A 15,553-nucleotide genomic window follows, 5' to 3' on the forward strand; every position below is an offset into this window, starting at 1 on the left:
ATCAGATCAAGTTCTGGGTGGCTGACAAAGCTGAAAGGGACTGAAAGTGGAAAGTGAAAGTACTAAGAAACATTATTAATGCAAGGCTTTTATAAAACTAGAAATGATAAAAGTGAACGAGCCCCAACCAAGTTCTATGTACGTGTAACATACATTGAAAGTGAACTACTTTGGAAACCCTGCTGCATTAATTATCATATTTGATTGTTCGAGTGTGAATATTTAATGACACCACATTATTGCTTGCTAAGAGGTCACAGCTATAGTTTTTTCTTTTGGTTTCTTTTAAAGAAATTGTTTTTTTTAGCATGACGCTCTCACCTGCATATGTTTTATTTTCTCTCATTACCTCTATATTGTCTTTCTGTCTCTCCCCAGCGTGCCAGCCAAGCTTCTACAAGGCTTTTGCCGGAAACATCAAGTGTTCAAAGTGCCCACCAAATAGTTTCAGCTATGGTGAAGGTGCTGCAAGCTGCCGCTGTGAATTGGGCTTTTTCAGGGCCGGTAAAGATCCTCCAACTATGGCTTGCACACGTGAGTATACTTAATGCTTAATCCGCTCAATTGTTATTGTTCTGCTGTATTTGAGTTCAGAGGACAATTTACTATTTTGCACTAAAAGTGTCTGGTGGTGTAATGGTGCAGCCGCTGCCGTTTAAGACAGAGGCCCTTGTTTTGACTCCCCTGGACAGTTTATTGTTAGTTTCTTAGCATTTTTACTATTGTTATTTTGCACTTGTAATTCTCTGGTGGTGTAATGGTACAGCTGCTGCATTTTAAGACAGAGGCCCTTGTTTTTACTCTCCTGGACAGTTTATTGTTAGTTTCTTAGCATTTTTACTATTGTTATTTTGCACTTGTAATTCTCTGGTGGTGTAATGGTACAGCTGCTGCATTTTAAGACAGAGGCCCTTGTTTTTACTCTCCTGGACAGTTTATTGTTAGTTTCTTAGCATTTGTACTATTGTAATTTTGCACTTGTAATTCTCTGGTGGTGTAATGGAACAGCTGCTGCCTTTTAAGACAGAGGCCCTTGTTTTTACTCTCCTGGACAGTTTATTGTTAGTTTCTTAGAGTTTTCACCATTGTTATTTTGCACTTGTAATTCTCTGGTGGTGTAATGGTACAGCTGCTGCCTTTTAAGACAGATGCCCTTGTTTTGACTCTCCTGGACAGTTTATTGTTAGTTTCTTAGAGTTTTTACCATTGTTATTTTGCACTTGTAATTCTCTGGTGGTGTAATGGTACAGCTGCTGCCTTTTAAGACAGATGCCCTTGTTTTGACTCTCCTGGACAGTTTGTTGTTAGTTTCTTAGAGTTTTTATCATTGTTATTTTGCACTTGTAATTCTCTGGTGGTGTAATGGTACAGCTGCTGCCTTTCAAGGCAGAGGGCATTTTGTCAACCTGGAGAGTTTTTCATTGTTAATTTGTTACTTTGAATATAAGTAGACACCGGTCTGTTTAAGCATGACTAATTCTGATTGACATTTAAATCTCCAAAGCTTAATATCTACATCTCTACGTGATCATTGTGATATTTAATACATATCGGAGTCAGAGTGTGTGATAGAGAATCTTATTAATTGCCTTTGGATTGGCCTCCTTTTCTTGATGATGATTCATTGGCTGTAATTACAAAGTAATATTTGCATTAAATTAAAGTTTAATTAGACTTATTCCCCCATAATTAAAAAGCTATTCAGCTGTCATTTAGATAGACAGGGGCCATCGATGAAAGCTTTCTGTGGAGGAGGACCGTATTTGCGCTCTGCGCTGTGGAAAATCAAGCAAATGTGAGCATTCTCAGGGTTTAATCTGCAAGGTGCAATGCCTGGCAAGGAGATGTTCAGAAAATCTTGCCTTGCAATATTGCACATCTAAAAATAGAATCAGCGCTTCACTCCGCTAACAGGAGCCCATCTGCAGGTTTGTCATGTAGCCGCTGTGTCAATATCAATTACAGCAACATGCAATTTTTACATTATGTACTCATTTTACCTAAGGTATAATTTTTTTTTTTCATTGGAATTTATGGATGGAATATTTTCCCAAACAAGACAGAAAATGCATCTGGTCCAAATTGTACAAAAATAAAGTATGTTTCTCTGCAATATAAATCACCAGTGTGAGAGTTGACTGCAATAGATTATATTACAGTGGATACTCGTTTTATGTTTTCATTTTCTTTGACCTAACGGTGGGTTATTTTTCAGAGCACCTCATCAGTACAGCACACACAGTGTTTATTAAGTGGAAGAAAGTTCCGTGTGCGACCTATGAACAAATAAAACACACACACAATAAAGATATATAAAGGATTCTCTGCCTGGAATCTGCCCATAGTGTCCTAACTGTAAAAAAAAAACCACTATACATTCTTCACAAAGATGGAGGAATCAAAATGTGAATGTTTTGTTGGGTAAACCGATTTGTTTGTTAGGTGCACCATTTGCACCTAACAAATTTGTTGTTTAATGTACCAAACTCAATCATATGACAAATGATGGTCCACTGTAAATAAAATCCGAAAATTCCATTATGTGCTGTTTCAAAGTGCAGTTTACGCCTGTGATATTATTAATTCAGAATTTTATGAATATTTTTTTCACAACCAATGGTTTGTGACACATAAATAAGTTGGTCATAAAGCTATTGTTAGTGGGTCTTTGCCTGGGCTAACAAAAGACAATTTAATGACATGACGTCTGTGAATGTACCTCGTGTTCTCTGTCTGTTCTGTTGGCTTGCTACTCGACCAAGAGGTGCATGTTGTGTTTATGGGAGAATTTGTCAAGCTTGAGCAGCAGGAGAAGACGTACATTGGGGACTTAACATGCAGCTGCAGATCCGCTGGAGAAGAGCGTGGGATGTATCATGATATAAAACGATGGATTTTTTTTTTTAACTCTTATATAATTAGGTACAAACCTTAAGCCATATAATGAAATACACTTGTCTCACATTGTAAAACACATTTATTTATTGGTAACAATCTGGCGAGGTTTTCAATCGGATTTCAGCCTAAGCACACATTGCTACAAAATCTTCAACAAACTGTATTGTGTTTAAGGAAGATGTAGTGCATATGTCAGACATTTTTATGATACTGTTTACACAGTTAGATGGCAAGCAGCGCTTTTATTCTAAAGCAGGGGTCTCAAACACGCGGTCCACGGGCCAAATGTGGGACCCTAGTTTGAGGCCCCCGCCTTGATATGAAAGTTTAATGTTAGTGCGGCCATGTCATGTACCCAGAAAAAAAAATATATTATTATTTTAAAAATTATTACATTTGATTAATGTTCATGTTAAAGGTTAAATAACTTAATAGTTATCCTCCCTATCCGTGTGGAAGTGGTAAGTTTTTGGATATTTAAGTTTAAAGGAAAAAACTTGAAGGCTACCGTTTAGGTCGCTAGCTCTCTCGTTTGCGAGTTAGCATGAGTCTCAAGACCCTGCAGAATGAAAACAGGAATTTTCATTCCAATGGCAGGCTGGCTCGTTCTACCTCCATTAGGGCATAACCCGTTACTGTAAAACTGAAAATGCCAACTGACACTAGTACACATTATTTTTCCACAAACTCTATGTAGAACAGGGATCTCAAAGTCAATTGGGGGGCACTGGAGCTAGGGTCTGGGTGAGGCTGGGCCGCATCAGGTTTTCAAAAAAAACAAACAAAAAAAAAAACACTTTTTCAGTGTTTTGATCTCAGTCATGGATGATGAGAGAAAAAAACAAAACAGACGGGCTCGTTTGCTTGCGTATGGGCAGGGCAAAATCGCGTCAATTGTGTGCGGTGTGCACACAGCTTTAAGCTGTCATTTCTGGCATCCATATCAAACTAGGCGGGGGCCTCAAACTAGCATCCTGCGGGCCGCATTTGGCCCGCGGGCCGCAAGTTTGAGACCCCTGATGTAAAATCTTACGGTTGCATAACACTGTTTATTGTAATGAGTTGAAGAATATAACCTATTGGCTGAGTAACATGAAAAAGAAATGGAGAAGAAAAGGGGGAATGCAGGAAGGTAGAAAGGGAGGTTAACACAAGGGAGATACAGTACAGGTGGAGGAAACGTAGCTGGAGTAGACAGTGGAGAGAGAGAAAGGAAGGCGGATACTGATCCCAATCTCCCTCTAGAGGAGAATAGAGGCTGATTGATGGCATTGAGGTTGATCCACAGGAGGCAAGGTGGGTGGATTCTACTCAGTGGAGAGAATAGGAGAGGTGAGATGATGGCCGATAAAGGCATGGAGAGATAGAGAGAGGGAGAGAATGGACATTCGCTGACAGAAGTGGAGGAGGAGCCTTTGCCGTCTGTTGAGATTTCCAGCAAAGGTGGAGCGGCATGGAGGGATGGGGGGGGGGGGGGGGGGGGGGCAGTGGGGGAAATATTGCATTGTCTTGGCAGACAGTGCGCTTGGCAGGGAGGGAGTTTTCAAATCTCACAGGCCTTGAAACTCCACCCTGTTGACAGCTGAGTGCCTGCTACAGCACAGTGCTTACTCTGACGCACAACCAGGGAGCATAACAACCTGGTAAACACCTCATATGTTACAGAGGTGGAATCATATCAAGGGTACATTTTACATTTTAACCTTTCTGCATTGTATTCTGTGTAGTAAACGTCTTTATAATTGGGCAGAACATTTAGAATTCTGCTGCAATATGTCCCAAGGGTCAATGCTAGGTCCTGTTCTTTTCTCTCTATATGTGTTCCTCTCCGACACTGACAGCAAAGGCATTGAAGAGTTCTTCTCCCCAGAATCACCAAGTAGCTACGTTACGCAAAAGGAATGCTTTAATGAGACGTCTGCAATTACTGAATCTACCAACATGCTTTTCAGGCCTGTCATTGTTGGAAGGAACATTTTGTTGCTGTGTGTATGCATTTATTTATTTGTGTGGTTTTCTTTTACTTGTTTTTGTCTGCATGGTTTTTATTTACTTGTGCAAAACTTTTTTTTAAATACAAAATATAGGTTTCAGGTGAGGAATGCTTATTGGTCAGGGTGCACACAATTTATGGCTTTGTTTATACCCTGGTAATTAGTTTTGTTTTAATATTTTGTTTTAATACATTTAATATATTGATATATAATAGCCGGCACGGCGGTCGAGTGTTTAGTGCACAGACCTCACAGCTAGGAGACCAGGGTTCAATTCCACCCTCGGCCATCTCTGTGTGGAGTTTGCATGTTCTCCCCGTGGTTTTCTCCGGGTACTTCGGTTTCCTCCCACATTCCAAAAACATGCTAGGTTAATTGGTGACTCCAAATTGTCCATAGGTATGAATGTGAGTGTGAATGGTTGTTTGTCTATATGTGCCCTGTGATTGGCTGGCCACCAGTCCAGGGTGTGTACCCCGCCTCTTGCCCAAAGACAGCTGGGATGTTCCCCATATTGTTTGAATGGAAAAAAGTACTGAATGTAATCAAATACTTAAAGTATTTAAAAAAATAATAATAAAAAGAAGATCTTGCATTTTTTTTACACCTTTGAGTGAAAAACAGAAACACAAAATGGGGCGGAGGGTGTTTTTACATCCTAGTAGAATAGTATAAATTAAATTAAATTAAATGTTTTTACCATTCTGAATGAAAAAACAAATAGAAAATAGAATATTTTTTTACACTTGAATGAAAAATAGAACATATCCCCCAAACTTTACATTTGAATGAAAAATAGAAATGTAAAAATGAAAACAATGCATGGTTAATTATGTCCGCTGGGAAACTAATAGATGTTTTAAATGGTTTAGCTTACAAAAACGGAATTAAAACAAAAGTTTGCCTTTAGAGCAATTCCATACCGATATGTACACCGTTAGAGCCCTAATTATTAGTTAACTTTTTACACTTCATTATGTCTCCCAACAACACTGAGACAAAGAAAAGAAAAGCTTCTCAATCACCATGGAATTGAACATTCCTTAGTCCTACAGCATTTTAAGTGGGTTGCGGCTCTTTGCCTGGGAATTAAAAATATATAATAACAATGCAACAACCCAATGTCGATGAATGCAACTAATGTTCTTGTCTGCACTATTTCCCTGCATGCCATGTTTGTGGGCAACTTTGGATACTTACGGGTGGATACTTAACGTGCCGTTCGTCTGACACACAGCTGCAGATATCCGCTGGAGACGGCAGCCATAAAAAGACTGCAGCTGACTTTTTGTTGAAAATATATAACAGTGGTTAAGATGACCAGAATGCAGACCAAGGTTGTATATTTTTAGTTAATTATGTTAACGAACATGTCTTCTTCTTTCGACAGGCCCTCCCTCCCCTCCTCGTAACCTACTTTTCAACATGAATGACACATGTCTGATGCTGGAGTGGTCTCCGCCCAGTGACACGGGGGGCCGCCGTGACCTCACCTACAATGTCCAGTGCAAACGCTGTGGTCCGGAACCAGACCGGTGCCAGCTGTGTGAAGAAGAACTACGTTTCCTGCCTCGACCGTTAGGCCTGACCAGCGCCTCGGTCACCGTCATGGACTTCTCAGCACATGCTAATTATACCTTTGAGATTGAATCACTCAATGGGGTATCAGACATGAGCTCATTTCCTCGCCAGGTCGCGATTATCACCGTCAGCACAGACCAGGGTGGTGAGTATGAATTTTACTTCCACAATGTGATGCTATTTATATCCATAAAATTGAGGCTATTTTATTAAAGGGGACCTATTGTGCTTTTTTCCACTTGTCTGACCTATAAATGGAGTTAGAATGTTGTATTCTCATGTTAGACCAGGGGTCTCAAACACGCGGCCCACGGGCCAAATGTGGCCCGCAGGCCAAATGTGGCCCGCAGGAGACTAGTTTGAGGCCTTGATATGAAAGTTTAATGTTAGTGCGGCCCGTGCAAGTTTGATATGGATGCTGTATGGTATCATGTACCCAGAAAAAATTATTACGTTTGATTAATGTTCATGTTAAAGGTTAAATAACTGTTAATAGTTATCCTCCCTATCCGTGTGGAAGTGGTAAGTTTTTGGCTTTTTAAGTTTAAAGGAAATAACTTGGAGGCTACCGTTTAGGTCGCTAGCTCTCTAGTTTGCGAGTCTCAAGACCCTTTTTATTATTTGCCATTTTATTATTATTATTATATTTATTTATTACTGATTGATTGATTGTCTTTGTTCTTGATTTGTTTATTTATTTTATTTCTTATTTCTTATTTTGTGTAGAAAAATAAAAATTAAGATATTTGAGAACAGTGGAATGTTTTATCATAGCTTTTCTTAAAGTTTATTCATTTTTCTGTTTTTAATAAATGCGTTTTTTTTGGGGGGGGGGGAACCTGATGCGGCCTAACCTCGCCCAGACCCTAGCTCCAGTGGCCCCCAGGTAAATCGAGTTTGAGACCCCTGTGTTAGACGATGCCAAGGTTTCAGATAATGAGGTTCGCGCATTTGAAAATGAGCCCTGAAAGAGGTTTGGATGGCTCTGAATGCTCCCTTTCAGGGAGTTTTTTCTAACACCAGCTCCCTGTGTTGTCACAGTGAGTCATACTTCCTTATATCGGCATGCCTGGGTACAAGCTGTACAAGCAGAGTGGGACTAATCACAGCAGAGTAGGCATGCCCGGAGGCAGGCTGCGCGTGTAATACATAAAATAAATAAAACAGACTGAATAGGTGAGGATTCTGGAAGATCTACATATACCTTTCAGTGTGGGTTATTGTGTGTACCTGCTCTTTAGGAGTCCACAACTCAATACAAAGAGCCGGAAATGAACATAATAGGTCCCCTTGTCATCCATCGCCCTTTATGGTGTATTCCAGTACTTTTCTTATTGATATTTATTGCTGGACAACACATCAATGTGTGTAAGAATCATGAAGAATACAAGAGCAGATGTTCAATTACAGAACCTGAACTCTGCATCACAGTCTAACAAGCTTTTAATTACACAGTAACATCATTAATTATGACTGGGTTTGATGATTAAGTACCTTTAGTTGATGTCTGTATGTTGTTATATTACAAGCCTGTGTCTATGTCTATGGCCTGAGCCAACACCACGTCTGACTTTATACACGGTTATCCTCCGGTTTCAGTCCAGCAGGGCATGTTTTTCGACTAGTATGTTTGTTAGTTTGCAGGATAACTCAAACATTAATCTTGCAGTGAGGTTTGATGGATTGCACAGACCCTGATCCAGGAAACACCTCATTAGCTTTTAATGGGGATATTGCCACTGCAAGACAAGGGCATTTGATTGGTTGGTTCGCTTCTCTCGAGGTGAATGTCCGACTTTATTTTCTCTTCCTGATTGCTGCTGTTGGATTTGTTTTTATCCTTTCAAGATCTGATCCATCTGTTTTCATCGGTTGAAGGTTTTTCTTTGCCTCTGTTGCCAAAATTGGTTGGGTGTCTTTATGGAAGACATGATATTAGCAGGGGTCTCAAACTCAATTTACCTGGGGGCCACTGGAGCTAGGGTCTTGGCAAGGCTGGACCGCATCAAGTTTTCCAAAAAAAAAAAAAATGCATTTATTAAAAACGATTTCGATTTTCTACAATAAAAGCTCTGATAAAACATTATTTCAATTTTTATTTTTCTGCACAAAATAAGATGAAAAATAAATAAACAAATCAAGAATAAAGAAAATCAATCAATAATGAATAAATATAATAATAATAAAACGGCAAATAATAAAAATTTAAGAAACCACATATTGTTGGTGGGTAGACAAATTATTTTTTTTCAGATTAAAATTAACAAAGCATTATTAGAGCCCTGTAGATATGACAAAACACGACTATAGTCACATTTATACTCTTTTTATTTACAACATATTGCGCAACTGCAGGGTCTTGAGACACATGCTAACTCGCAAACTAGAGAGCTAGCAACATAAACGGTAGCCTTCAAGTTATTTCCTTTAAAATTAAATAGCCAAAAACTTACCACTTCCACACGGATAGGGAGGATAACTATTAACAGTTATTTAACCTTTAACATGAACATTAATCAAACGTAATAATTTTTTCTGGGTACATGATACCATACAGCATCATATCAAACTTGCGCGGGCCGCACTAACATTAAACTTTCATATCAAGGTGGGGGCCTCAAACTAGTGTCCTGCGGGCCACATATGGAGGGGGGGGGGGGGGGGGGGTGTTGGTGCAAGCAAAAAAATGTAATAGCTGTGATAGCAAGGTTCCTCTTCGGCGATCGATTTGCTAAACCGTTGTTGGCAGTTAATTACTCTCTCCAGAGCTGGCATTACAATTGCTTCTATCTACTCCCGTTTGAATGAAACTGTAAACTTTCGCCCTGTAAAAGAGCTGGTCTAAACAGTAGTAAGAAGATCAGACTTTTGTCAGAACATTTCCGTCAAGGGACGTATGACCCGAAAGGTGTTACTGTACCCTGCAGTGTGTGTGATCTCCATGTCACAACTGCGAGAGGTACAAAGAAATTCAAGACATCTCCGAGTGGGTAGGAAGAGCAGTGAATGAAAACTCTGAGGGTAAGGAGACGGTGAAGTCCACACAGTGGGGTCAACGGCTCACTTTAACTGCCCGCCACTAATTAGTTAGCCACTATACGCACCATCAATATTGATTTTACGTTTAACAGTTAACATCTTTTGCCTGTTCAGTTCATAAAGGTTTTATGATGGTAACAGTTTCATTTCCATCAGTTGTCTAGTGACTAGTGTGACTAGTGTCCCGGAACTTGCTTGAACAAGGATTCCGAATGAATCCCACATTTCTAACATACACTACACCTGAAGAGTACCAGCATAGGATAAATTCATACTATAACGTACAATTTTGATATAGGTGTTGTGTGTTTATTTAGACTTTTTATATATTTTTAGGCCCTTTTTTTATAGCTTTTATGTATGGTCGACAATCATGCATTGACTGGTTTGCACTTTAATTTCAACGATGAGTGAATTAAAGGATATTAAAGGATTAAGAGTCTTGAACCAGTCATGATGTGCTATATATATCACTATATTGACACTTACTATGGTACCCATTATGTCATTGTATGGTCATATCACCTCATACTTCGGTACAAGGTACATTATTTAAAAAAAAAAAAAAAAAACTGTATTATGGAAAGCAGGAAGTGAACAAATGTAACAGTTACTGATTGTAAAAGTACCAGATGGAGGGGTAGGATTTAATAAGCTTTGCTTCTTCCTACTCATTTTGGACATGTGGAACTGGGAACTGATTATGTCAGGGGTCTCAAACATGTGGCCCGCGGGACAAATGTGGCCCGCAGGACACTAGTTTGAGGCCCCCGCCTTGATATGCATTCAATTGTAATCTGATGCATGTTCAAATGAAATAAAACCATTACCATTACCATTACCAATTTTGTTGTATCATAACAATGACAATAAAGATATTCTATTCTATTCTAAAAACTAAAGAACCCAGAAAGAACAGCTGCACACCACACCAGAGAAGGTACTCCAGGTCCACCACCCCAGTGGTATCAGATACCCTTTAAAAAAACAGCTATTCAATCACAACAAAAATCATAACATGTTCATAAAATTACACGCAAAAAAGGTTCCGTCCGACTCCAGCTCCCTAAAGCACTTTAAAAAGTATGTTAGTCTAGTCTACATTGGTGCTGGACCAGGCCGAGGGACTTGCTATGTGTCTATGCATTGAACTTGGGGAATCTTAATGAAATAAAAAGGCTAGGCGTGACATTGTGTTTACCTGCAAAGACTGTCGGAGCTGTCCCTGGACACACGGCGAATAATACATTTAATGTGTTGTGGCTGTATGAGAAAATGTGTTTTCCCCCCAAACTCCCTTAACAACAAAGGAACAGGGGGTGGATGGAGCCAGAGAACAAAGACAAGAGAAAAAAAAAACGTACACAGGAGAAGAAAAGGAGGAGGGAGAACATTAAAAAAAATGGTGTTTGCAAATTATAAATTAAAATCGGGTATAATCTACACGACATACCATATCCCAAAGGAAACATGGTCCTTTAACCATAAAAGCTGTTATTAAAAGAATGCAGCTACTGAGAAAATATTCATTATTTCCCTGTCATTATTTACTGCAGTGGTTTAGAAAAAAAATGTGTCTAGCTGGATAAATTGCATTGTCATAGAGAATTAATTTTGAAGTCAGGTGTTAGTGAAAAGCTACAGGCGACAATGGTCGTTAGGTCATTAGACCCTGCAGTTGCGCAATATGTTGTAAATAAAAAAAAAGCATAAATGTGACTATAGTCGTGTTTTGTCATGTCTACAGGGCTCTAATAATGCTTTGTTAATTTTAATCTGAAAAAAATAATTTGTCTACCCACCAACTATATGTGGTTTCTTAAGTTTTTATTAAGTTATTATTATATTTATTTATTACTGATTGATTGATTTTTTTTATTTTTGATTTCTTTATTTATTTTTCATCTTATTTTGTGTAGAAAAATAAAAATTAAGATATTTGAGAACAGTAGAATGTTTTATCAGAGCTTTTATTGTAGAAAATCGTAACCAAAGCAAAGTTTATTAATTTGTATGTTTTTAATAAATGCGTTTTTTTTTTGTTTTTTTTTTGGAAAACCTGATGCGGCCCAGTCTCACCCAGACCCTAGCTCCAGTGGCCCCCAGGTAAATTGAGTTTGAGACCCCTGGGTTACAGTCATGACCAAACTACAGTGTCAGGAATCTATGGAGCTGTCATTGTGGGTCTGCAAATTGAACATTTTTGTAAAGCCTGAACTTTCGAAAAAACAATCTGCAATACTCAAATTCCAATTCCAAACACTTTTTGGACGTTTTAGATTTTAAAAACTATCCCAGAATGTTAGGGGTTTAACACTATATAGATATGCCGAATATGTTTGTGAATATCCTTCCCAAGACTCATGAAACACTATAATGGGTTATTTGGAAAGGTGAACAGAAAACATTAGCATAGAGTTGCTATCAGCAGAAAAAGAGGCAGGCATGCGAATTCCTGTGCGAGTATCTAAGACTCCTGTATGAACGCACTGCAGTCGGAGATAAATTAGTCTCGGTTATTAAAATGCAGATGGCCCCTTTTTGGTAAATGCTTGGTGCCCGGTGAGTTTACCATATATGATTTGTTATGGCTGTGATGGGCTTCTTTGCAAATATACACGCATACAAAAAACATTATTTGGTACTCTCCACATGCATCAGAAACTATATGGCCTGTGATAATTTCCTGTCAGGCGTAACCTTTTCTATATTCTGTGATTCATATGTCTATATATGCATAAGCATCAATCCCTATGACTAGCATGCTTTGCATGCATCGAGACTTGCAGAGAAAAGTATAAATAGATCATCCATCCACATCACTCAGGGAAATATAACATATGCGTTATTAACAGAGTATAATATTTGATTCCAAGACACGCTTGACCAACGATTAAACAGGCGAGATATATAATTAAAGATATATATGGATTTGAATGTGACAAGGGTGAAAGGGAATATAAAATGAGAAACAGAGAATGAGAAGATGATAGGACTAAAAAAGACAAAGAGGGGAAGGAATGACAGGATAAAAGTGACTAAATTACCTGACAATGAAGTGTTGGCAGGGAAAAGATGTGAGGAGGTGCAGCAGACAGGTACGCCCGTGCACATTTATACGAATATCAGTTAGCCGGAGGCTGCACATTGCACATACGCATTGTCAAATCTCAAAGCACAAAGCCAATCAGAAAGTGGGAGAAAGTTGTTTTGGATGTACAGCTTCGGATTATTCTCTGGAAATGTTGACAAATGTCGAAAATAAGTTAAATTGACTCAAAAGCTGTCTGAAAATAACCCGTTCCGTAGTGCTTAACCAAAAAATGTACAATGTTTGTTTCTGTTAGAATTATGTGATATAAAGAAGGCTTTCAGAAGTGGTGGCGTGCTTTCATAATGCACACTGAAAAAAAAAAAAGGTGGGTGAGAGGAAGGCGGACAGGTGGACGGTTGAAAGAGGCAGAGGGAGGGAAAAAAAAAACGGTAGATGTCCTAGAAACATGAGAGTCGCTTTAATCACAGGAAGCAGCTTGGTAATTGTGCATGTCATGAAAACCAATCAGCGACAGATATGGCTCTCAGTTGCCGTGTCACATCAGAACAGCAACTTGAGACTCCAATCAGACGCTCTTTTGTAGATGAAAAGCCCAGTGAGCAAAATGCATATGAAATGATGTTGGGGGAAGCTGGCTGTCGGAGAGCTGCTCATTGACTTTACACTGACTCTAGAATCCAGATCATCTTCATTAGCTTCACTGGCCTGAAGGCAGATTTGAAAATGTTGCATCTGCAGAGATATTTTTTTGCGGTCAGTGTGGGAGTTTACTTTTAGAATATTCAGTTGGAGGAACCTTTTTTTTTTTTTTTTTTAAATTGCAAACATTAGGTGTGTATTTACAACTTTGTTAATCATATAAGGTGGATATTTACAAACATAGATGAAAAGGTGAAAGAGTACATAGACATAGAACGGTCAACAGGAGCAAGGGAGGGTTGTGGAGTATCACAAGATTTGTCACAGCACCCCCGCGACCCTTGTGAGGAAGAGTGGTACAAAATGAAAGAATAAAAAATAAATTTTAAATTTAAAAATTAAAATTTAGAATTTTAAATTTAAAATTTTAAATTTTAAATTTTAAATTTTAAATTTTAAATTTTAAATTTTAAATTTTAAATTTTAAATTTTAAATTTTAAATTTTAAATTTTAAATTAAAATTAAAATTTAGAATTTAAAATTCTAAATTTTAAATTTTTATTTAAAATTAAAATTTAGAATTTAAAATTCTAAATTTAAAATTCATTTTCTACCGCTTTTTCCTCACTAGGGTCGCGGGGGTGCTGGAGCCTATCCCAGCTGTCTTCGGGCGAGAGGCGTTGTACACCCTGGACTGGTCGCCAGCCAATCACAGGGCACACATAGACAAACAACCATTCACATTCACATTCATACCTATGGACAATTTGGAGTGGCCAATTAACCTAGCATGTTTTTGGAATGTGGGAGGAAACCGGAGTACTTGTAGTAATGTAGTAGTAGTAACTGAATCATTGTAAAAAAAAAAATAGGATAGCTACTTATTTCACTTATTGTGGGCTATTTTTGGGGTACAAAATCTCCCTCGATTAACGAGGGAACACCTCAGAAGATGCATTCAAATATATTGAGATGGTACTGTATGTAGTATTCTGTACTGGTCACAAGGTGTCAGTAATGTTACTGTAATGTTCGGTAAGACACACAAGCAGCAGACTTGATAGCAGGAACAAAAGGCTTCTATTGCAAGTTGGACTTATTACTTACTCTTATTACTATATTGGGTAATACTAGTGTAAAAGTAACTACAGGGGTGTTATTTTATGTCTAGAGGGTTCTAATCATGTTAAAAACTGTATTTAGAAGGTCGTAAAAGGGTTTTCTATGCTCAAACTACGAACATATATGATTTATAAATAGGGATCCTACTTCACTGAAATTCACTTATCATGGTCCTAACTGGAAGCAATTATCAGCAATAAATGAGGGATCACTGTACATTATTGCATCCTATCATTGTTGTGAAGTACTTTTCAAGTGCAAACATATGTTGTTTTGTAACACATATTGATATTTTATCGTGATATTTTGACACATATCACACATTAATATTTATAAAAAACGATTCTAAGACTTTTGGAACCGAGTTCAGTTGGTGTTTGAAACATCACAACACTTTCCTTATTGACTTGTCAGTCATGACAACTTTTTAACATTTCCTGATGCATCCAGAGGGAATCGGTAATTGGCATTCAAACAACATTACTGTCAAACTTGAGTCAATTGTTAAAGTCAAACTCTATTAAAGATCATGTCTGATCTACCTTGACCTGCGAGGGCCTTCTGCCTTGCACCCCCAGCCAGCGCCAGCCTCAATTTGCAGCTACGGTTCTAAATGAAACAGTGCACGCTAAACTGCTGGCCTTTTCAGCAACTATGTTCCTACCAGGCAAGCCTCTCCCGGCATTGCGCCACACTCTAACTAACTATGACAAATTATCCCCACACTTAATTACCAGCCTGGGAAAATCACAATGATGTTTATTAGGCGCGGCATCATAAAGCGGTGTGTCCATGCCCCGAGACCAAAGCGCTGTTCTGCAGCAACACCAATAACAACAACAGCCATACAAATTGGATGTGTTGAAAGACCCAGGGCTTCCAAGAACTAGATTGGGAACGGGGGGGGGTGACGCTGTGGATGAATCAATACTGCTTGTCTCTGTGCTGATATGTTGAGCTCCGGGTGCACTGAGCTACTTTTCAACCAAATGGTGCATAAGTTTAATAAGTTAAAAATGAGATTTTGGTTCACATCAATGGTTTCTACTGCCGATATTGATATTGGTGCACAAGTATTGACCTTGCAATGACCTTGCAAGCTCAATATGTTCGTGATCTGGAATTATTTCCAAGTTTCGATTTGTATTGTAACTATGCAGTTTACAGTGACATACTCTGCACTTTACATTCTTATACAGATGATTGTGCCACATAGAAAAGTGC

At 38.5% G+C, this 15,553-nt stretch overlaps 1 protein-coding gene across 5 annotated transcripts in view; it reads left to right on the forward strand.

The window, feature by feature from the left end:
* LOC131135553 (ephrin type-A receptor 6-like) overlaps positions 1-15,553 on the forward strand; it is a 203,413-nt gene that overhangs the window by 111,542 nt on the left and 76,318 nt on the right. For all 5 annotated transcript variants that reach the window (XM_058081592.1, XM_058081593.1, XM_058081589.1 and 2 more), the window contains 2 exons: positions 379-534; positions 6,283-6,618. In XM_058081592.1, the coding sequence (XP_057937575.1) occupies positions 379-534; positions 6,283-6,618 (492 nt within the window). The remainder of the gene's footprint in view (positions 1-378; positions 535-6,282; positions 6,619-15,553) is intronic.

Source organism: Doryrhamphus excisus, chromosome 9, assembly GCF_030265055.1.
Source record: "Doryrhamphus excisus isolate RoL2022-K1 chromosome 9, RoL_Dexc_1.0, whole genome shotgun sequence".
NCBI lineage: Eukaryota > Metazoa > Chordata > Actinopteri > Syngnathiformes > Syngnathidae > Doryrhamphus > Doryrhamphus excisus.